General features: G+C 60.8%; 3 protein-coding genes across 17 annotated transcripts in view; 1 reads left to right on the top strand and 2 right to left on the bottom strand.

The window, feature by feature from the left end:
- EXD3 (exonuclease 3'-5' domain containing 3) overlaps positions 1-5717 on the bottom strand; it is an 81700-nt gene extending 75983 nt beyond the window's left edge. For 2 of the 4 annotated variants that reach the window (XM_081791045.1, XM_060608079.3), the window contains exons 1-2: positions 4452-4621; positions 1987-2335 (exon numbers count right to left, since the gene is read on the bottom strand). The gene's annotated coding sequence lies outside the window, so the exon portion shown is untranslated. Of the gene's footprint in view, positions 1-1986; positions 2336-4451; positions 4622-5610 lie in introns of those variants that run through there. The other 2 variants (XM_060608083.3, XM_060608080.3) reach the window with 2 other exon arrangements.
- On the top strand, positions 4681-16216 carry NOXA1 (NADPH oxidase activator 1). Of its 5 annotated transcripts, XM_060608094.3 has the most exons (14): positions 4681-5157; positions 8348-8430; positions 9397-9505; positions 11149-11283; positions 11532-11639; positions 12575-12634; positions 12912-12955; positions 13455-13587; positions 14643-14682; positions 14878-14936; positions 15177-15331; positions 15483-15597; positions 15714-15828; positions 15917-16114. In XM_060608094.3, exons 1-14 carry the CDS (start codon positions 4981-4983, stop codon positions 16003-16005), a joined length of 1422 nt encoding a protein of 473 aa, XP_060464077.2. In that variant the 5' UTR covers positions 4681-4980; the 3' UTR covers positions 16006-16114. The 5 variants fall into 5 exon arrangements, with proteins under 5 accessions (XP_060464077.2, XP_060464071.2, XP_060464076.2 ...); XM_060608088.3 differs by having other exon boundaries at positions 15483-15828; positions 15917-16216; XM_060608093.3 differs by lacking the exon at positions 15483-15597 and having other exon boundaries at positions 15917-16216.
- Positions 16073-21971, bottom strand: ENTPD8 (ectonucleoside triphosphate diphosphohydrolase 8). 8 transcript variants are annotated; one of them, XM_060608100.3, is made up of 10 exons: positions 21548-21968; positions 19735-19892; positions 19521-19638; positions 18492-18642; positions 18190-18349; positions 17864-18094; positions 17511-17774; positions 17154-17264; positions 16874-17008; positions 16073-16790 (listed from the first exon to the last, which is right to left on the bottom strand). In XM_060608100.3, the coding sequence occupies exons 2-10, from the start codon at positions 19858-19860 to the stop codon at positions 16599-16601; spliced, it is 1488 nt and encodes a 495-aa protein (XP_060464083.2). In that variant the 5' UTR covers positions 19861-19892; positions 21548-21968; the 3' UTR covers positions 16073-16598. The 8 variants fall into 8 exon arrangements, 7 of the variants coding, with proteins under 7 accessions (XP_060464083.2, XP_060464081.2, XP_060464080.2 ...); XM_060608098.3 differs by having other exon boundaries at positions 19735-20117; XM_060608097.3 differs by having other exon boundaries at positions 19735-20120.
- Positions 21972-22809: the final 838 nt, after the last annotated feature.

A 22809-nucleotide genomic window follows, 5' to 3' on the forward strand; every position in this document is an offset into this window, starting at 1 on the left:
CTGGACGGCTTTAAGCCCTCATCACCGGTTATCTGCTGCTGGCAAACAGACCGCCCCAAACTCAGTGGCTCAGAACAGAAAAAACATCCTGCCCTGGTCGCCAGGGGTCAGGCACTTGAGGCAGCCTGGCCCAGTGGCCCTGTGTGAGGGTCTCTGGCGGTCACAGCTGGAACAAGGCAGGGGCTGCGCTGTCTCGAGGCCCAGCTGGGGCCGGGGGCTCACGCAGGCTGGGAGCACACACCCGTGCGTGGCAGGAAGCTGCCAGCCCGGTGCCCGCGTGGCGGGAACTTTGCAGCCCGCTGCGTCCCTGCTGCTCACCACCTGCTCCAATTTTCTGTTTCTTCTCAGGTGTGTTTGCATAAGGCATCGAATTCTTGAGGTTTTCCCATTTACGACCGTGGTGCCAGTGTGGACGCACAACATCTGCGCTTCTCATTAAGCCTGAGTGTTGTCTCACTTCACTGGTTTCCCTCTATCTCGTCAGGAGTTTATTTCATCGTTTGTTTTTCAAGAACTGGTGTTTGGTCTTACTGATTTTATTGTTTTAATTGAGACACTGACTTTTTTTTTTTTTTTAATTTACTTTATTTTTAAGTAATCTCTACACCCAACACATGGCTCCAACTCACGACCCCGAGATGCAGCGTCGCACGCTCGGGCCAGCCGGGCGCCCCGTCTTACCAATTTTATACTTTCTGATTTAATTAATTAATTAGTTAATTAATTAAGCTTTTCTCTTAATTAACTCCCTCTTCTTCCTTTTGGTTTCTTCCCTTTGCTTTTTACTTTTTTGGGCATGATTTCCTTCCTTTTGACTAAATACGGGCTACTTGGATTTGCCTTTTCCTCCGAACGGCTCACAGATATTCTGCTTCCTTCCGACCTCCAGAGCTGCTGTGCTGGCCTGGCTCCGTCCTCTGCAAACGGCCGTCACCGCCCTCTGGGACCTCCTCCGACCGGCCCCTCATCCTTGGATTTCGATTCAGCCCTGCATGTCTCAAGGTGTCACCCACTAGCTCGCTCACCTACTTCCTGCACCATAAGCTCTTTCCTTTCTCACAGGCTGTTCTACCAGAGTCACGGGGCGTAACGTGACGGTGTCGGTCGGCCCGAGGGCTCTGAGCCTTGCCCCTTTCTCGCTTCCCCCGCAGACAGCGGGCCATGCCTTGTGGTGGCCATGGCACAGGGTCCCCCACCGCTGCGAGAGGGTCTCATGTGTGGCCTGGCCCAGACACCCACCGTGAAGGGCCGCGTGCAGAAACTGGCTCAGAGACCGGTGGCAGCTCGTTCTGCGTTTGAAACCACAAGGCGAGGAACCGGTGCTGGCTTCGGCCTGAGAGTAGAGGGGTGCGTGAGGGCGCGTCGGTGCTGCCGGCCCAGGACTCCCATCGCCCAGAGGATGAGGGTCTGCCCAGCATGGAGTCCTGCAGGCGCGCTGACACGTTCCCTGTTCTACAGTCTCAACCGTGCACCTTAAAGGAGAGGAGTCTTGAGGCGCTTCCTGCGGGCACGGCTTCCCTGTCACACAGGCGGTCTCGGCCACCAAGAAGAGCACCCCGCAGCGGCCTGAGCTCTTCCCCGTCCCTCTGGTTTTCCTTCAACGTTTCCTGGGTGGTGGAGGGCGAGGTCCTCGGCGGAACTGGTGGCTTTGAGAGACGTGGTGCCCTGCGGCGGGTGCCTCCTTGCTGACCCCAGGAAGGGCCAGGTCTCAGGAAGCTGATCTCTAACACCACGCATTTCAATCACACCAAGACTATTTTTATTTCCTGAGGGAAAAATCTTATTTTTCTTTCATTTTGTCTTGGAAAGTGCCCAGTTTTTAAAGGAAAAAAAACAAACAAACCCGACTTCTTTGTATTGGGCTAAAACCAATTCCTGCCCGTTTCTTGGACATTCGTGCTCCAGAATTAACCACAGAGAAGCACTGCCCTCCTCTGCAAATAAGTTCCAGCACCATGCCGACCTCTATCTGAGTCATGCTCTTACCTGAGGAAATGGTTCCCTTTTCTGGACTCTTCTACTGAGGCAGGAACTGTGTGATCCACACAACCTTAGCGGGTCTGCCCGTAAAGCTGACAGGGAGGCAGCTGGTGGCGGCAGGAGCCTGGGCGGCCTCCCCTCCGATGCCACAGCCACTGCACGTCTGGGGAGGGTGCCAGGGCCCCCTGCAGAGGCCAGCTTCAGACCGGTCCTCAGGCCGCGGCCGCTCCAAACGCTGAAGCACCTACTTGGAACAGATTTTAGCAGATGTAAGTTTTCGAAACAACATGTCAGCAGCTGAATTTCAGAGCTGGAAGAATCTTAGGCTCAGTAATCACTCCAACTTTCAGGGCATCTGTAAAACAGAAAAACCTGTGATTGAATCCTTCTTTAAAAATGGTTTTAAATTAAGAATTTATTTTGAGATACACACGCAGTTCTGAGAGAAAGAGACATCTCATACACCCTTTATCCAGTTCTCAAGACGTTACCACAGTCAAAATCATAATGAGGGACTGACACCGACTCAGTCAAGATATAGAACGTTCCACCCCACAGGACCCCCCAGGGTTGCCCCTTTATAGCCACCCCCACACCATTAATCTGTTAGCAGCCCCAAGCAACCACTAACCTCTCCGCTTAGATCATTTGTCACCTCTAGAACATATACAAATGGGATCAAAGTATGCGATCTCTGCCCACTCAGCATGCCCCTGAGCCTCCTTCCCTGCAAGCTGTGTGTGCTCACCGCCCATCCCTCGTCCACGTGTGGGTGCCAGTCTGCCTAACCGTTCGCCCACTGGAGGACAGCTAGGTTGTTTCCAGTTTGGGGCTTCATGAACAGAGCTGCGGTGAATGTTAGGGTATGGTGACAGGCACAGGGATGGGACTTTTTCATCTTTTTATTATGGAAATAGAGAAGTCGAGAAAAGAGCCATGCGGCAGGTGCCCAAAGGCAATTCAAACAGTGGGACCACTGGGGAGCGAGGGCACAGAAAGGCCAGGCCAGAGCCCAGGGGAGGCAGGAGGGGCAGCCGAGGGGGCTTGGGGGACCCGGAGGGGGTCATGTCCCTGAGGCCAGGGGGAGGATGAGCCATGCCCAGGGAGGAGGTTACTAGTGACCCTGACAGGTCTGCAGGAAGGCCACCCAGAGGCGGTGTGGGAGCAGCACGGTGGGAAAGGGAACCAGTGCTGCCGCCCACCTCCAGGCCAGCAGGACGGGGAGCCTCAGCCCCCACTGGGGAGGAAGCAGGTCCTCGGGGGCACAGGTGCCCTTCCAAGCACATCACAGGCGATGTCTGTGAGTCGTCACAGCGCTCTGCCAGGCCAGGACTCAGCGCTCCCATTCCTCAGGTAAGGAAGTCTATAGGGTCAGAGAGCTGGACCAGGATCACCCAGGGAGGAGACTCAGCCATAACGGAGCAGAGTAGGACCCAGGGTGTTCTCTTATGTGCATGAAAGGACAGAGCCTGTCTACGGGAGCATTTCTGGGGTTGGGTGTTGTGATGGCTCATTTTGTGTCACCCTGGCAAAGCCGTGGTGTCCACATGTTTGGTCAAACACAGTCACAGGTTGCTGTGAAAGCATTTTTTATGTGAAATTGACATGTACAATAGTAGACTTGTCCTAAAGCAGATGACCCTCCCTAACGTGGGTGTGCCTCATCCAGTCAGGGGAAGGCCTTAAGAGAACAGAGTGAACTCTGCCCCCAGACTCAAGTTGAACCCTGAGCTCTTCCCTGGCTCTCCCGCAGATTTTGGATTTTCCAGCCCCCACAGCTGCTCAAAGTCAATCCATCTCTCTGTACACCTGTTGGTTGTTTCTCTAACACAGGTGTGAAGGATGTGACAGCAGGTAAGACCTGTATGGGAGTGTCGGTAGGGACGTGTGCCCCCGAGAGGCTGGGGCCCCTGCAGGGAGAGGCTCCTGGCCCCGGAGGGCCTCCACTTTCTAGTGAATGAGGTTGTGCAAGGCACAGGGCAGGGGCTCCGCCTGCCACAGGGGTGGGTTGGGCTGGGTTAGTCCTGCCCTCTGAGCCTCCATCTGGGGCAGGGACAGGGAGCACAGGACCGACGGGCCCCAGAAGAGCCACTGGCACGTCACCACGACCTGGTTTTCCACGAGTGAGACTCGGGGCCTCCCCCCGAGTTTCCCCCCGAAGTTGAGCGAGGGTGAGCGCGGGCCGCCGCCGTGGGAGACCCCAGACCACCGTGGCCCGCCCCCGGCCCCAGGACCGGCCCCCGCGGCTCTCCCCTCCCAGCGGAGCCGGAACGACGACGCCTTCGCTCCTCGCAGACTCGGTCCGCGGGCTGGCGGGGACAGGGGCCGCAGTGGAGGACCCACCCCCACCACCTTCAGGGCCGGCCAGGCCGCCGGCTCGGCCACAGCCCCGCTCGGCCCTGCCTGGCTCCCCGCGCCCCTGCAGACCCCTAGACCGCCCCACCTCGGCCCGCGCCCGGGCGGTCTCTCACCTGAGCCCGCGGGGTCCGCCCGGAACCCTGGCCCGGCCGCGGCGGTAGCGGCAGGCCCGGACGGCTTTCCCCGGCGCACCGAGACCCACACTGCCGGAGGCGCCGCGGGCTGCGGAGAGCGAACTCGGGGAGCTCCGGGCGGAAGTCCGGAGGGGCGCGGCATAAGCGGGGGGCGGGGCCGGATGCAGAGGGGCGGTCCCTGCGGGGGCGGGGCCGTGGGGAGGGGCGGGGCCGCTCTGCCGCGAGAGGGCGCTCTGGGCAGCAGGAGGCGTGGCGCACCCGCGGCTCGTGGACTCCGCGCGCTCCCAGCGCCGCGTCCCGCCCGGATACCCTGCCGGCCTCGGAGTGGGGGCCCCACTTCCCCACGCTAGTCTCCCGACCCTGAAGGCCCTGCCTCGCGGCCCTCGGCCCGCAGTCGTCCCGCCGGACCCCTCGCGGGACCCCCACCGCCGCCGCCGGCCGCGCCCGCCGCGCTCCCGCCCGGAAGCGCGGACTTCCGCCGCACGGTCCCGCGGGTGTCCACGCCGCCATGCCCTCTCTCGGGGACCTGCTGCGGGAATGGGACCGGGGCGCTCAGGCCGTAGCGCGCGGGGACTGGGACTGTGCCCTGCGCCTCTTCTCGAGCTACCCGGAGCCGTCCGCCAGGATGTGCTTCAACGTGGGCTGCGTGCACCTGTTGGCTGGGGACCCGGAGGCCGCGCTGCGGGTGAGCCGGGGGCCTGACAGCCGGGCGCCCCCAGGGTTGGTCGCGGAGACCCCACCTCTTGGGGAGGCTGTTCTCTGGCCCTGGGGAACCTTACTTACCTTGCTCCGGGTCAAGGAGCGGTGCGATAAAGACCCAGCTACAGGGATGAGCCCGGGGTCCCCCCCCACCCCCCGCCCTTCTTCCTGATAGTCACCTGGGGATGTCCCCCCAGGGTTCCGCCTCAATGAACACCTGAAGCAGGTGGGAACTGTGTGATCGGGGGATCCCACCAGAACCGAGTCTGGGCCATGATGGAGGCGCTGGGCTCCCTCACCACCTCCACTAGGTGATGACCACGTGCCACACTCCCCAGTCAAGGAGAAAGGCCGGCGCTCTTGCTAGTGGTTCAGGTGCTCACGGTCTAACATATCCGGAAGTAGGCTCGAGGCTGGATCTTGCTTGGAGGGGACTTACCTGCTTCCCGAGGTGTAGAGCTTAGAGCAGGGGACTTCATCAGATGGCCTGTGGCAATGGCAAGGAGATGAGGTCTGTCTCGTCTGATCTGAGTACTTCTGTTTCCCAATCTGTCCCCCAAAACAGAACCAAGACTCAAAAGTGCACACGGGCACACACACATACCTGCCTCTGCGGAGGGGGCAGCACCGAGCCACTCGCCGCCTTTTAAATGCTTTGTGTTCTTTAAAGTGATTCATGTTCCGCAAAAATCCAGCAGCACTCTGCTCATTGTTCTGGTCCCCAAATCTCCCCAGTAAAAAGAAACAGGATCCTACAGCTGTGGAGACCATCAGTGACAGTTACCTGGAAAATGACACAAATGAAAAGAGAATTAGGTATTGTAGGAGAGTGCCCATGTCAATATCTTGCAAAAATTCACCACGGGAGTTGGGGGGGGGGGGCGGGTAGAACTGGGCAAATCTTACAAGGGATCTCCTCTGTCATTCCTTGCATCTGCATACAAATCTACAATTCACAGGAACAATTTCAGTTTTAAAATGTTACCTAAAAACGGGAACACAATCGCTGACAGCAGGTAGTTCAACAGCGAATGGTAGATGTGAGGGCAATCCAGTTATCACTTACTTATAAACTGTGATTTAGCCAGACAGAGGGGCCAGAGGTGGTGAGCAGAAGAATATGGTATTAAATCCTCTACCCAATAGGAGAGGGAGGACTGTGGAAAGACAATAAAATTAAGTAATTAAAGCATGGGCACATTAATTGGAAACGTGGAGATTTTTGAAAGCAGACGGAATTGCTGCGATGAATACAAGTGTCTCTGGGGAGCAGGGCGGGTGAGGAGGGTGTAGAGAGGACTGTGGTCTGTCGATAGGAACCTATGTGAGCCTGATTTGGTTGCTGTTCCTGGCAGGGTGGCAAACAAATGGACTTCTCTGGCACTGAGCGCCCCCCGCATCAGGGCCTCCGTGCATCCCTTCAACCTTGGGTCAAACCCAGGGCTGCACAAGCCCCCCATTTGGCCAGATTGTAAGAGCATGAAGCCCCTCCGACGGATTGCCTGTGTCTAACTGAGAGCCACTGTCCTCGTTAGGAACAGACAACATCATTTCCGAGTGAGGTGTGGGGAAGAGCTGTGCTTTACACACACACTAAAACTTTTGTTCTTTCTGATTCTAATAGATAAGGAGTGTGTCCTTTCATGAGAACTATCAGAAATAGGGTTGTCATGGACTCTGGGTCTGGAGTTCTTGTCCAGCAAGAAAGCAGACCCAGGATTCAAAGCGGGAGACGACTAATGTCCGGGAGAGGACAAGAGCCCCGAGTAAGGGTTCTTGCTCCATTTTTATTAGGATCAGAAGGCTTACCAACATGGCGATGGACGTGCACAAAGGGACAATGAAACTGCGAACATTAACTCGTGGACGTGAGGGAAAGGGGGTCTTGAAGACATTCGGGGTTAGGGGTTTGGGTTAACACAAAACAAAATCCTGGCTCCTAGCAAAAGGTTGTTTACAGCAGACTTGACTTGTTTACTACCGAAACTGGCCTAGGGGACCAGAAAGACTGAGCAGGCTATCTCTGGGTCAACAAGGCACCTTTCTTTTGCTAATTAGCTCTGCCCTGGGCAACTTCACCCGCAGCGTCTATAGCCCTATTTACCTGTTTACCTAATTTGGTCCTTCCTTCCTGTGAAAGCAGCTTTCTGCTATTAAACTAAGTTGGGAGGCTTTTCCGCCCTGGATACCTAATGTTGTTCACCTCACCTTGGATGTTTTCATCCTGAGAGTCCCTCTTCCTGTGCCTTTGTCCTATACTGGGACCTTTGTCGCACTTTGCCTAATCTCCTTTACCCAAACTTGGGTGCGAACATCCTGTGGCTTTCTAGTTTTTCACGCCTTGTTAACCCATCCTGCAGGCTCAGGGAATTCTGAAGTTTATTCCCCACATAGGATTTAAGGTTTTTTTTTATTTTTATTTTTTTAACGTTTATTTATTTTTGAGACAGAGAGAGACAGAGCATGAACGGGGGAGGGTCAGAGAGAGGGAGACACAGAATCGGAAACAGGCTCCAGGCTCTGAGCTCTCAGCACAGAGCCCCACGCGGGGCTCGAACTCACGGACTGCGAGATCATGACCTGAGCTGAAGTCGGCCGCTTAACCGACTGAGCCACCCAGGCGCCCCTTAAGTTTTTTTTTAATGTTTATTTTTGAGACAGAGAAAGACAGAGCATGGACGGGGGAAGGTCAGAGAGAGGGAGACACAGAATCCGAAGCAGGCTCCGGGCTCTGAGCTGTCAGCACAGAGCCCGACACGGGGCTCGAACTCACGAACCGTGAGATCATGACCTGAGCCGAAGTCGGACGCTTGACCGACTGAGGCACCCAGGCGCCCCTCCCCACATAGGATTTTAAAAAGACAAAAATCTTGCATAACTGCATCCCCCAGAGGTAACCATCATTAATGTGCCGCAGTGTTTCCTTTTTTTGTACCCCCTTGTCATTACGGTAAACAGACTGGACTGTGACTGTGTTCTCTGCACCTCGGGAGCTCAGGCTGGTTTAGGTCGTGCCACTGAGGGAAACTGAATGGTGATGCCCTGCATGCAGGCTGTTGTGGGGCCCCGTGAAATTCCTTGGCCCCCCGTCACTGGTCATCTGTCTGGGCTGTATCTGTGACACAGGGGTGATGGAATTGCAGACCTTGGTGATCTGTGGGCGTTTCTGTCCTCAGGCATTTGACCAAGCAGTGACCAAGGACACTTGCATGGCTGTGGGCTTCTTCCAGCGAGGAGTGGCCAGCTTCCAGCTGGAGAGGTGAGCACAGAGGTGTCTCGTTTCTTCTCTGAGGGCCCTTTGTCTCTGCAAAGTCCATTCTTGTGCTCCCCGCCTCCTCTCTCCCCATGGGGCACCTTCTCTTGCCCACTCCCTCCTCCATAGCTTCAGGAAAGCCTGGAAGAGGACACTGTGGTCACGCTGGAGGGGGACACAGGGAACAGCCACACGGTGAGCCCTGTCTCTGTGCTGAGGTTCACAGGGCGCTTTCACGGGCACTTCTTCCTTTGTTCCTCACCACATTTTTGCTGCAGCAGGGATGGCGGGATTACACCCATTCTGCAGATGAGGAAACTTCGAACAGGGCTGCAGGAATGGTGTGTCCCAGGGCAGGGAGGGGGCTGGGGTCCTCAATGCTCACCTGGGCTCTTTGCACTGTGGTCCTTCCCAGAGGAGGAAACCTTCTGCAGGACAGGCCCGGCTTCCCCCTACCCCACCTAGCCCCAGGACAAGCCTCACGGCAGGCAGGCCCCATGCCAGGGCAGGCAGGCTCTGGGGACAACCTCCTCCTCTCATGGGTCCAGGAGCCTCCTTGGAGGAGATGGGGATTCTAGTGGAGGCCAAGGAGTGTCCAGCCGGTCTCTGCGGCAGGAGGCCCACAGGGTTGGGGGTCCTATGAAGCAGGAGGGAAATGTGGAAGAGGGTCTGGGGTACAGACAGGGGCTCTAGGCAGCAGAGTGAGTGAGGTCCCCAGGAATCAGGACTGGATCCGAGCTGGCATCACCTCACACCCCGGATGTGGTGCCCCCATGCCCCTCACAGCCAGTCTGTCCATGACCCGTGTGTTGGGACTCGAGGGCCCACCATGTGCTGAGGCCTGGGTGACCACCACTGCCCCCTAGCAGGTGTCCCTGGAGCTGGGGTGGTGGGGAGGCTGGGGCAGGGCTTGGCCCCTTTCCCTGCAGCCACTGAGGTCCCCCTCGCTGCTGGCTCCCCCACTGCCCACAGGTTCCAGGAGGCCCTGTGTGACTTCCGTCTGGCCCTGGCACAGCTGAGGGACAACACCGCCATCGACTATACACAGCTGGGCCTACGGTTCAAGCTGCATGCCTGGGAGGTGAGCTTGCACCGGGAAGTGTGGCCCGCTGGGGCTCTGGGGGTGCTGTCTGCGGGTGGCCCGGGTGGTCCTTCAGGCCCCGTCCTCTGGGTTCCATCCTCTTCTCACTGTCACAGGTGGGGCCGTGTTGACCGAGGCTCCCTCTGGCCACTCTTTCATCCTGAGGAAGCCGGAGGGTAGAAGAAGTTAGAGGCCACCAGGAGTGCTTTGCCCAGGAGAAGGGCAGGGGAGGGGCAGAGAGCAGACAGGTGAAAGGCAGGTGGGGTCAGGAAGCAGCACAGCTTGGCTCTCTGTGGCTGACACCAAGGGAGGGGAGTGGAGAGGACACCGTAGTGCTCCCGGAAACTGGCTGCCTTGCAGCCTTCTCCCAACAAGCGGTGTTGCAAGAAACAAGTCGTGGGAAAGCCCCTCCAGGTGGGGTCCCCTGGCCCAGGGCACTGAACAGTGCAGGGCGGTGGGGGGCGCGGGGAGGAATGGCCTGGCAGTGACCCCCACCTGGCCTTGTAACAGGAGTCTCCAGAGGGCGGCCAGCTGGCTCTGGGGGTGTGGTGTCACCTGGCAGGCCACGGGGACAGAGGGCCGCGCGGAGGGAGTGTGTTGGTTTCTCTTGACGTTGGGCCAAGTTGGGTGGCACTTGCTGCCTCGGTGGCAGCAGCAGGGGCTCAGTGGGGAGGTCGGCTCCCAGGAGCACCAGGCAACTTTGCTTCTGCCCTCGGTACGTCCGGCCGCGGCAGCCTTAACCCAACCCAAACTGTCTGTTAAACGTCTTGTGACACGGGTGTGGGGACGGGGACAGGACAGAGAAATGGGTTCCTTGGACGGCACCCCAGACTCATGCACTGACAGGACAGCACACAGACGAAGGGGCCGCAAAAGGGGTTTGGCCAGATGCAGAATGGGGGTGAGGCAGGCAGAGAGGATGCTTCCCGCTTCCAGAAATCCGCCCCTGATTTTTGGAGCAGAGAAGCGCCAGAGCGATGAACCGCTCCGGATGGGGGGGTCTGGAGAGTGAGGCCTGCCCGGCAGAGCCCCGCACCGGCGCCGCCACGGACCGGCTGCCTCGCCCTGAGCCAGGCTCCTGGGCCAGAAGAGCCCTCGCTGTTGTGGCTCGGGCCGGGGGTGGGGTTGTGGGAGGGGCTGGGGTGGGGCGGGGTCCGCGGAGGGGCTGGGAGTGGGTCCGGGGGAGGGGTTGGGGGACGGGCTGGGGGCCGGGCAGGGGGCCGGGGGTGGAGCCAGGGGAGGGGCGGGGGTGGGGCCGGGGGTGGAGCCAGGGGAGGGGCGGGGGTGGGGCCGGGAGGGGCGCCGGAGGGGAACTGGAGGTGAGGCCAGGAGAGGGGCTGGGGGTGGCACTGGGAGCCAAGGCCTGAACGGGAGGGGGTGGGGGGAAGGGCGGGGAGGTCCGGAATCCGCGCCAGAAGGTCTGATCTAGAAGTGAGACCTGGGAGGGGACCATGAGACTGGAGCTGGAGCTACATAGTGGCACTGAGGGCGAGGCCAGGAGAAATGTCGGGGGTGGGACTGGGGGCACGCCCCGGGGTAGAATCTGGGGCAAAGGCGGGGCAAGGCGGGGGGGGGGGGGGGGGGGTTGAGACCCAAAGGCGGAGGGGACTAAGGGAGGGAGTGGGCTGTCCCCTGGCTCCCAGGTGCTCTTCAACTTGGGGGCCGCACAGTGCCGCCTGGGTCTCTGGGCTGAGGCCACCCGCAGCCTAGAGGAAGCCCTCTCCAAGGGGTCAGAAGGGGCCCGAGACCACCTGTGCACTGCCCTGGACCAAGTGCAGGTGAGGGGGGAGGGCAGGGAGGAAAGCAGGTCGTCCCCACCCCTTGGGGTTGTTGGTCCCATAGCCCACTGTGCAGGGCTCATATCTATACAGGCCCCCCAAGACTTTCTAGAGGGAGGCAGCCCGTGTGCCCAGGTGCGGGGGCTGGGGAAGGACTTCCCGTAGTCTGTGACAAGTGGGTGGAGGGGCCCCCTGAGACCACCGCCCTGGTCAGATGCTCAGGTCTGCGTTGGCCGGACCCCCTCCAGAGACAGGTGCACCTGCTGCCTCGGCAGGGCCCCAGGGGTGAGGTCTTCCGGCCCCACAGGTGGCACCTGGAGCTCCTGGAACCCGTGGATTTCCTGGGCAAGGCCAAGGTAAGGGGGCAGCGTCTCGCTTCCCAGCCCCGGTGCTCAGGAGCCAGCAGCAGCCAGCAAGCTGGGGAGGGACCGGCCGCCCCCAAGCTGCAGACATACGGGAGCTTCTTAGGTCAGAAGCAGTGTCTCCAGGTGGAGTTTACAGAGCCCGGGCTCTTGGAACCAGGACACAGAGGCCACCAGAAGTTGGCTGCAGAGGAGGGAGCTCATGCCTTTTTGACGGGGATCCCCGAGGCTCCCCCCCGCCTGCCTCCACTTCAGCCATGCTTTTCTGGCCTCAGAATCTCCTTGGCTCTGTCTGCCTGCATCTCTGCCCCGGACAGTGAGATCTCAGGGAGGCCCGAGGTAGGCTGGCCCGGGCCACTTCATGCCTACCCCTTGGCCAGGGCCGGGCAGCACCACCAGAATCACAGAACGCTGGGGAACACAGGGAAATGACTCCTGTGCGCACAAAGGAAAATTCACATTGACTTCAAGCTGGTGGCCCTTGGGTTAGCCCCGGCACCCCCGAGGTCACCAAGGGCCAGCGTGCTGCATGTGACCGTGTTAAAAGTGCTGGCGAGGTCACCTGCCACAGACACCTCATGTTCGCAAACATCTGCTGGTGGGGGCCAGGCGGTTCTGAGCTGCGTTGATCAGTTTAGAGTCCACTTATCACAGTATAAGACCTCTAAGAAACAAAAATATTTCAAAAATTGTACTCAAAATAAGTTGAAACTCTCAGCACAGATGTCTTCCTTTATCAGACGTATTCTTCCTACCTTCCCAGCCCCCATGGTGGCGGTCTGGCAGCTTGGGTCAGGCCCCTGCCCAGCAGATGGGAGACTCAGGGGGGTGCGGTGGGTGGCAAGGGCTGGGAGCCAACATCATAGAGCCCCCTGGGGGTTGGGGCTGGTGCCTGCTGACCCGGCTGTCCCCCTGCTGTCCCTTACCAGGTGGTATCCTCTGCCTTCCCTGCCGACCGGCAGGAGGACATCCAGCCTCAGCAGCCCCAGGTGGGTGGTGGCCTGCCAGCCAGCCCAGCTTTCTCTGTCAGTTTGCAGGCCTGAGCCCTTCGCACCTTTTTACTGTTACGGGAGGAAAATGCTCTGGACCGTCCCCAGTGTTCCTCTGATCTGGAATCGGGACTAGCAGGCCTATTCTGTGTGAGAGTCTATAAAAATCACGCAGTCTTGCTTGGGGGGGTGGGGAAGAGCATTGCTAGGCCTCCCCACCCCGAACTCACCCACCGGGGTCTGCATCCTGAGAGAGGATGGCATTCTGTGCCCACAGGTTCAGGGTGCAGATGGCAGAGCCAGGCCTGGAGCCGCCCCACGGTAGGAAGGAGCGTCCCTCCTGTTGGGGCAGAGGCCCTGGTGTGAGGCCTGAGGCCGGAGCCCCCGTGCAGACCTGGCCAGGGGCCAGGACTGTCACACCCCCTTTCCAGAGTGGATGTGGCCGGAGCCCCTGGTGCCAGGGGAGGGGTGTCCCCCTCTCACAGAGCCGTCACTCTGGCCCTGGCGGGCACCAGAGGGGAGTTGAGACTGCGGTCATGATGACTCCAAGCAGCGCAAAAGCTCAGAGCCAAGGTGCCCAGGGAGGGTGCTGGCGGGACTGCAGGCTGGCGTGATTACGCTTCCGGCATTGCCAGACTGGAGCCTCACAGATGGGGCTGTCCCCACTCAGGAGAGGGGCTGGTGCTCAAGGTTGCGCGACGTAGAGCCAGCCCCACGCCCTGGGGCCCTGCTCGGACCTAGCCCTCATCTCCACACTCCAGGCCCTCCTCAGGCCGTCCAGGAGGAAGTCCTGAGGTCAGGGGTCCCCCCCTTCCCCTAGGGCTGCAGTCACCGGGGCCTGGAAAACCCGCACCGCCTGTGGTCCCAGGAGGCCCCCCGAGACGGAGACACAGGTCGGCCCCGGGCAGGCGGGGCAGGCTGACCACCATGCGCCCGTCCTCTCCGATGAACAGGTGGGTGACCCCGAGATGGGGAACAGCAGCCACAGCCGGGCGCTCTGCGGGTCTGGGGCGGGCGACCTCGTGCCCTGCTGGGGGGCAGAGCCTTGGCTTTCTCTGTCGGGTCAGAGACAGGGCCGGAGCCAGACACCGGGGTCGGGGGGGCCTGCTGATGGCCGTCCTCACCCGGCCGTAGGCCTTGGGGGGCCTGCAGCCTGTGCATCTGGGTCTTGGGTCTCGCGCCATCCAGCCGTGGCCCTTGGCACCCCAGCCCTCCTTCCTGGACACCGGCTTCTCCCAGGCAGGTGCAGCCAGGAGGGGCGTGGCTGACCCCCTCCCACACCAGCACCAGGAGAGGGGCCTCCACGCACAGAGCAGGCGGTTGAACTGAACAGGCATTTTACCAAAGGACTTCATGAGGGAATATGCGGTCACTTCCCTTTCTTTTCCCTGGTGCTCAGCTAACTCGAGTTGAACGGACCTGTGCCCTTAGCGGTTATGCTCTGTCACAGCTGTGCTTTGTTAACTTCCTGCATGCGGTTAAAGCTGCATTTACTAAGTTCATGGTACTTAGGGGTTTTAGGCCCTCGACCCTCCTGGCACAATAGCGAATAGCTTCTGAAGTGCGTTAACCAGCTGGTAAATACGCTGAAGTCCAAATGCTTCCTTTACCAATGAACTTCCAGACCCTCACCTGAAGTCAGAGTCAGGATGGCCTGGACCCCGGGGCCTCTCTGGGGTGCCCTGCTGCCCCTGCAGCACATCCAGCATAGGGTGAGGTCCAGCTGGTCCCTGGCCTGGGTCATCAGGCTCCGCCTGGGACCACCCGGGATGACAGCTTCATCCGCACTGACGTGAGGCAGCCTGTCTGTGGTCGCTAGGACCGTGGGGACCCGGTGCCTGCCCCGAACACACCCCAGCACGGGTTGCATTTCTGGCTTGCTGGTGGTCAGCTGGTTCACAGGCCGTACGCCTCACCGCTGGGCCTGCTTCCACAAGCCGGGGACACTGCCCCACCCGCAGGGCCCCCATCCCTGGCCCCTGCTCCAAGCCTGTGGCTTTCCCTGCAGAGGCCCAGTGTGGAACAAGCTGGCAAACAGGTTCCTCCAGGTAAGGGCTCCTGAGCTGCAGGCGGTGGGCAGGGATACTGGGGGAAGGGGGCAGGCATCTGGGGGTGTGGGGAGCAGCCTCTTTGTGCCCTAAGGAGGAGATTGGCTACCTGTGCTTCCCAGTGGGCGTGTGGTCCAGACAGGTCCTCTGCTCCAAAATATTCCACCTGAGAACCTGCTCTGTTAACCTCCACAGGGCTGCGGGTGGCAGGGGAGCCAGACCCCGGCCCTTCTGAAGACCCCTCTCATGCTGGGGTAAGAGCCTTGGTGTCACCCCCACTCTTCTGGTATTTGGGGCCCTGAGGCTAGGCCCCATCCCTTCAAATGGCCCTGGGGACCCCAGCTGATGAGCAACTTACAGGCCTGTAGCCCCAGCCCCCTGCCACCGTCTTTGTCCCCACCCTCAGCCCCAGCTCGAAGGCCACCCCAGTTGGGCCTTGTGCATGGAGATTTGGGGCTTTACAGGCTGACCACTGCCTTTCTGCCTTGTCCCAGGGAGTGGCCGTGGGGGACCCCGAGTCCTTGGTGACCCTCATAGTGCAGTGTGCCTTCACACTGGCCCTGAAGGTCCCAAGAGGAGCTGACCTGTCCAGCCTGCGGACCCTGCTGAGCCAGGCCCTCCCCCACCAGGCCCAGCACGGGCAGCTCAGGTGAGCCAGTCAGAGGTGGGACCTGAGGTCTCTGAGCCTGGCCCAGGGCAGAAGCCCCAGGGCAGGGGTTGGAAGAGGGGCTGGTACATCTGTGCCCTGGCAGAGACCCCCCCCCCCCACCCCCCGCTCACTTGGAGGAGTTTCTCTGCAGTTACCAAGACCCCAGCAACGAGGGGCGCTGGGTCCCCCTTGCTAGGGAGGAGGTGCTACAGAGGGCCTGGCGGGACAAGGCGGCCAGCCCTGGGGTCCTGCGGCTCCAGTGCCGGGTGAGCCCCAGGAGAGCCCGGTGTGGGTCCCGGTGTGGGTCCTGGTGCGTGCGGGGCGGGGGAGGCCCTGGGGCCCTTCTGCAGCCGGCCCACCCTGGAGCCCTCCCCTGCCACAGGGAGCCGGCGACCGGCCTGTCCTCTACCGGGTGGTGGCCCGGCACAGCTACTCTGCCCAGGGGCCTGAGGACCTGGACTTACAGCCAGGGGACATCGTGGACGTCCTGTGTGAAGGTCAGTGGGGCGCTGGGGCCAAAGGGGTTTCTGTGAGCAGATACTATCTGATGTGCCCTAAGGAACACTGACATCCCCTCGCGTGCAGTGGACCCGGCCTGGTTGGAGGGCCACTGTGATGGCCGCATCGGCATTTTCCCCAAGTGCTTCGTGGTCCCAGCTGGACAGTACATGTGAGGAGCCCAACACCCCCACCTGGAGTCCCACATACCCCAAGCCCAGTGAGGAAATCGGCCCTAGGAAGTCCCGTGGCAAGAACAGTTTTAATAAAGCAATCTTCCCCCCACTGAGGTGTGGTCCGTGTTCTTGGCTTGTCCACTGTGAGGGCCCGATGGAGGCTTTGAGGATGGGGGATGGGGCTGCTCCCAGAGAAGCCTAGGAGCCTGGATACCTCCCCTCAGGCTGAGTGATACCCCCATTCGGGCCAGGCCCCTCCGCCAACCTCCTGAAGCCCTGCCAGCCTCTCCCAGGGAGCCGACCCCTTCTTCAGCAGTCACTCCCACGTCCGGGCTTGACCGGACCCCACGTCCCGCTAACACTGAAGGTCACAGAGCCTTGGAATGCTGCAGGGGCCCCTGTGGCCTGGCATTTATCACCTGCCGCCCTGGGGAGGCCACAATATCTCCTGCATCCACGGGGGCCATCTGACCGTGGGGCCAGAGCCCACGGGACAAGGGGACCCGGCAGGGGTCAGGAGATCAGGGAGGCTCTGGCCAGCTCAGACCGTGGGAGCTGAGCCCGTGCCTTCTGCCATCAGGCGGCCGCCCAGCTTAGCCCTGGGGCCAGAGGAGCTGGCCTGCCACAGCCCCCAGAGTAACCGTGAGAGTCAGCACGGCAAAGACGACCCCGGCCGCCCAGATGCCATAGCTCTGTGCCCGCCACTGGGCGGGCACCTCGGCCGGGATCATCCTGGTCAGGTTCAGCATGTAGCCCAGCGTCCAGCCCATCTCCGTGCCACCAGCCTGTGGGACACATGGGCTGCTCAGTGCCGTGGGTGGCTGCCCTGGAGCCCCTGACCCACCCTCGTCCTGGGCCAGGTGGTCACCTGCTTGCGGAACTCGATGCCAGGCCAAGTCTCCTCACTGAACCCGTAGCCCTCAAGCAGCAGCGTGAGAATATACAGCCCCGAGGTACAGTAGTCACGAAGCCAGCGGTCCTGCCCGGGCGAGCTGGCCTCCACCTGGGGGCCCGGGAGACGAGGAGCCAGTTGGTGTCCCCGCTCCCAGCCTTCCAGGGACAGGGTCCCACCAAGTCCCGGCCTGCTGAGGTCTGTGCCTGCGACAGCTGCAGCTCGGAGACCCAGGGCGGCCCTGGGATCCACCCACCTGCTTCCAGGGCCTCTGGCAGAACTCCCAGATGGTGGCGTTGACGGTGGCCAGTGGCTGCTTGGAGGTGAGATTCAGGAAGTGGAAGGTGTAGTAGAAGTTGGAGAAGGCCTGGGGGCGGAGGGGGGTGATGAGCTGTGTGTCTTCCCTGGGCACTGGGGTGATGCCCGGTGGGCCCGGGTCAGAGGAGCCCTGGACAAACCAGGCAAAGTCCCCACCTGCCCCCATGCGGGGCCCCAGAGTTCCCAAGAGCCCGCCTGTGCAGGGCTCATCCTGGGCCCACCTGGGGTCAGACCCCTGGGGCCGGGGCCGTGGAAGGAGGCTGAGACCCTGGGGAGGACAGGGTAGGGAGCTCACATAGAACTGGCCCCGCACAGGGGGCTGGTAGACCCCATTGAAGGCACAGTGTCCTCGGCCCTGGCAGCTGGAGAAGTTGAAGAGGCCCCGGATGGCTGAGATACAAGCCCCGGGGTTCCCTGTCCCTTCCACAGTGAGGTTCCCGGCCAGCTCTGGAGGGGCTGCTGTGTGCACACAGGGGGACTCGTAGAGGGCGGCCGGGGACAGCGTGGCCCAGTAGCCGCTGTGGTAGCATGGGTGGCGGACCAGGGGGCCGGAGCTGCTCTGCGGGAGGGCAGGGAGGTGGCCTTGAGCCCAGCCCAGGGCCACAGGCCGCCCCAGCTCGCCTCCCCCTCCTCTGTGGCCCAGCCGACCTGCACCAGCTGTGCCAGAAGCTTGCTCAGCATCTGGTCCCGCCCGAAACAGAGGTAGCTGTGGGTGTAGACACTGTGCTCAGATCCGTAGAGGCGGAAGGTGGTCTGGGTGCTCTTGTCCAGTATGGGGCCTCCAGGCACAAAGGTGATCTGGGTGGAGGCTCCACCCATGTCCAGGGCGCCCACCAGTGTCCCCTCCAGAGGCTGGATCCATTCTCCAGAGAAGGAGTACTGAGCACAGACAAGGGGCACTGAGTCCTGGGACCAGCCGCATTGACCCACCGCCCCTGGGCATCCAACCCCCACCCTCGGGCAGCACACAGCACCTTGACCAGCATGCCCAGAACGTAGTTAATGGTGATCCAACCTAAAGCACCCTCGTCCTGCCCGGCCAGAAGCTCAGCACCCCAGAAGTCCAGGGGGGACTTGCCCAGGACCTGGGTGACCGCCTCGAAGATGTCTCTTGCCTGAGAGCTATTCTTCTGGCTGGACAGAAAAGACCAGCAGCCCGAGCTGGCAGGAGACCCACACCCACTCCACTCCGCCCGCTTGCCCAAGGCATTGACACCACGGCTCTCGGAGCTGTTCCTCACGGATGTGCCACAGGCCCCAAGTCAGCCCGGCTCACCTGAGTAGCCTCATGCCAGCCGTGGCCCCCAGGAACATGGGCGTCTTCCGCTGCTGTGCCTCTGGGATCAGCGCCAGCGCTTCCTCCAGGCAGCCCTGCAGGCTCTCACCGGCTTGTGCAGGATTGGAGGCGTAGGAGGAGATTCCAGGCCCTGAAACACAGCACCCCAGGCCGAGGCTCCAGGCCTGAAGGCTGGGCCGGGCTGGAAGGGCCTGTGGGGAGTTGAACAGTGTCTCCGCCCCCCACCGCCCCCAAAAGGTATGCCCATGTCCTAACCACTGAGATCTTTGAGTGGGATTTTATTTGGAAAAGGGATCTTTGCAGATGTAATTAAGTTAAGGGTTTTAAGATGGGATCATTCTGGATTCCCTGGGTGGGCCCTAAATCCGATGACCCGTATCCTCTAATTTAAAAAAAATTTTTTAACGTTTTATTTTTTGAGAGAGAGAGAGACAGAGCAGAGGCAGGGGAGGGACAGAGAGAGGGAGACACCGAATCAGGCTCCAGGCTCTGAGCTGTCAGCACAGAGCCCGACGCAGGGCTTGAACTCACGAACCGGGAGATCGTGGCCTGAGCTGAAGTCAGACGCTTACCCGACTGAGCCACCCAGGCGACCCCTGATGACCCATTTCCTTCTAAGGGAGAGGAGAGGGAAGGTCAAGGCACATGAGGAGGAAGGCCACGTGAGGTTGGGGGGAGAGGTTGGAACGATGTGGCCACAGCCCAGGAGCCTCCAGAAGCTGGAAGAGGCAGGAAGGACCGGGCAGGCCCTGTACCACTTCTTTTCAGGCACATGTAGGTTCTGGTTCAGTTCCACAATGACCATCTGTGCCACTTGGGTAATTCACTCAACCTCTCTGAGCCACTTTTCCTGTAGGTTCATCTGCTGATTTGCTAAAGGATGTAAATGTGGCTCAGCTGGCTCCAGCCTGTACCGCCTCCCAACCCTCCGCCTCGCCGGGAATCCCTCCCAGACAGCAGCCGACAGCCGTGCGCAGCCGCCCGCTGTCCCCAGAGCTGCCCACTGACCTTTCGCCTGGCAGACCAGGGCCTGGCTGACCACGCCCGTGTCGTTCTCCTTGTCTGCCGGCCACCGGTACACAAAGAGGGACGTGTGGGAGGACCCCGCGTCAAACACAATCCCAAACTGAGAGTGACAACAAGGTCAGGAGGGTGTGGGGCCAGCGCCCAGCCCAGCCCAGCCCAGCCCAACCTCCCCACTGCTCGGGGTCTGGGGGCCTACCTTGGTGTCTGTGGGCAGGAGGACGTCAGTGGCCTCCACCAGGATGAGAATGAGCGCGGTGAGGCCTGAGGCCACTGCCGCCCCGAGCAGTGCCGTGAGAACCCGTGGCTTCCAGGTCAGCCCCATCAGGGCAGGGCAGGGCAGGGCTGGGCTGGCACCTGCGGGTGTGGGCAGCAGTGGGCACCGGACGCCCCTTGCCGCAGACACTGCTGCCCTGGAGAGCCACCCTGTCTTCCCTGGGGCTCAGCATGTCTGAGCTCAGTCAGTGGGCAGAGCGGAAGACCACACCACAGGAGCCGGGCCTGCCCAGGAGTGCTGTGGAGCCAGGGTCCAGCCTGGGACACACAGTGCTGATGGGGTCCAGAAGAGCCCCTTTCTTTCTTCTTCTTTTCAGACAGAGAGAGAGAGAGTGAGAGAGGGGGGCAGAGAGAGAGAAAGAGGGGGGCAGAGAGAGAGAGAGAGAGAGAGAGCGAGGGGGGCAGAGAGAGAGCGAGGGGGGCAGAGAGAGAGAGAGAGAGAGAGAGCGAGAGAGGGAATCCCAAACAGGCTCCATGCTCAGTGTGGAGCCCAACTTGGGGTTCGAGATCCTACGGCCCTGGGATCATGACCTGAGCTAAAATCAAGAGTCAGACGCTTGATCAACTGAGCCCCCCAGGTGCCCTCACTCTCCCCACCCTCCCGGGAGGAGCCCCAGTTCTGAAGGTCAGCTCCAGACTGACCTTGGGGGACCCAGGACCCTGCCCCCCCCCCCTCCTCTCTGCAGCCCTCTCCCCAGGCCTCCCCCAGGGTAGGATCTTCACTCTGGGAGCCCTGAGGTCAGCCCTGAACCAGGTGAGGCCAGGGGACCAGCTAGACATATAACTGCTCCCAAGCAGCCTCCCTTGTGCCCTAATGAGTGAGGTCGGTAGGGCCCCGAGGAGCACATTTTCTTGAAAGGAACTTGAGATCAGGGAGTTCCGAACAAAGACGTTGGTTTCTATTCGAAAACCAACCGCTGCCTTCTCTCATCTGATCTGGAAGCTCTGCAGTTGGCTCCACACCCCGCCCCGGGCAGCTGGCCGAGGCTGAGGCTGGAGTGCAGTTTGCACAGGGCCGAGGTGCCCAGCTCAGTGGCCTTGGCCCCTGCAGGACCCTCCCCGGGCCCCAAGCGTCCCCAAGCCGGGCCATACACACAGGACTGCCGGGAGCCTCGGCCCCGCTGGTGCCTCCGTCCAAAGGAGACAGCTGTCTGGGGTCTCCCAGGCCCAGAGATTCCTGTGATTTTGTATCACACTGTGTCTCACAAAAGCGTAAACATCCCTCATGTGCTTATTTCAAATGCAGTGACAGGCAGGGGTGATGATGCCATTGTCTTGGGGCTCCGGCCACCCCCCCCCCCCCCCCCCCGCCGCGGCGTGGGACAGGCTGTGTGGATTAGGGACCCATTTGAAGGTGGGAAGATGGGGGTTCGGGGTTGGTGAGGCCCAGAGGGAACCCAGCCTGTGTCCCCACACCAGAACCTGGGTCACAGGCCACATCACACAAACAGGTGACAGGCAAGACCCAGGGACACTGGGACCCCACCTCATATCTCACCTCCAAGGGATACAGCAATCTGAGACTCCTCAGCTTGAGTCCCCAATGAGTGGGCAAAGAGGATGGGCAGACTCCCCCACAGTCAGAACACCCTCCCTCAGGACTGGTTGCCCCCCACAACCGGAACAGCCCTCCTCAGACCGGGACAGCTCTCCCCAGACCAGAATAGCACCCCCTAGACTAGGATAGCCCCCCCCCAGACCCAGACAGCACCCCCAGCCCAGTACAGCCCCCTCACCTGGACTGTTGGAGAGCTGGCTGCCGCAAGGAGGAAGCCGGCTGCTGTCCCTCAGGCACCTGCTGGGTGCGGTCCCGCCTCTCCCTTTCCCTCAGCTAGTCGCCGCCCACCTCTGCTTGGACCTCACCAGGCAGGTGACAGAGCTGCAAACTCTGGCCACTGGGGGCTGGTGCCACCCACCCCCAGATCACAGACTGGCCAACAGAGGCTCCGTGGGGTTGAACTCAGCCCCTGCTGGGGGTTAATCCCCCACTACTTAGGGTCGCACTCCACACACCAATTCCCCCCCCACATCACCCAGGGTTATACCCTCACCTGCTGCCTAGAGTTCTCCTGCCCCACCTGCCGCATTTGGTGACCACCCAGGTGGGCCCCCACCCCTCCCTGGAGGTGCTCAGACTTTGCCCTCTAACCTCACCCTCCCCCAGCGGGAGGCCCAGTGCCTCCGCTCAGGCTAAGGGCAGGTCAGTCAGGTGACCCAGGGCTTGACCAGAGCAAAGGCCAGAGGCCCGGCTAGCTTGTGGTCCAGGGAGGAGGGAAATTCAGCTTCTTAGCAATGTTTTTGGTGATTTCAAGCATACAATAACATTACCCCACTTTTGTGCACACGTGTGGGCTCACGGGAGCACCGCCACAGTCGGACTCACCAGGCACCCCTCCTCTGCCCCTCCGGGGTCACGCCCTGGCCCCAGCCCAGCCCAGCCCCACCAACTGGCTCCTGTCACAGTTCTGTCTCCTGGCCACAGGGATAGGTGTGAGGCCTGAGGCCCAGCAGCCACCATGGGCTCTGAGGTCCCTGCTCTGTGCCTGAGTCAGTCTGCATAGACAGGCCGCAGTTTGCATGGCCTGCCCCCGTGGAAGGCATGAGGCATCCGGGGAGTTTCCACTCTGGTGAAGAGCTGCCACGGATCCCGGTGCCTGAGTCTCACCCAGGAGACCGCTGCTGAGCCTGTGGCTGAGTCACGCCTCACTTAGTTCCAAATTGCCTGTGTCCAGAGCCAGGTCCAGGTTCTTTGCACCCCGCCTTCCCGCCAGCATTTGGAGCCAATGTTTTATTGTAGCCAATCTGATGCATGCACCCTGGCTGTGATGCTGAACACCTTTCCACGCACGGATTTGCACACATATATCCTCTCTGATGGTGTCATGTCTTTTGCCCATTTTGAAACGGAATTGTTTGATCTCTTCCTGTTAAGTTTAAAGAGTTCTTTATATATTCTCCATCTACCCCTCTGTCTTTGTCACGGATGTGGTTTGCAAGT

This window comes from Panthera onca, chromosome D4 (assembly GCF_046562875.1).
Source record: "Panthera onca isolate mPanOnc1 chromosome D4, mPanOnc1 haplotype 2, whole genome shotgun sequence".
NCBI classification, from domain to species: domain Eukaryota; kingdom Metazoa; phylum Chordata; class Mammalia; order Carnivora; family Felidae; genus Panthera; species Panthera onca.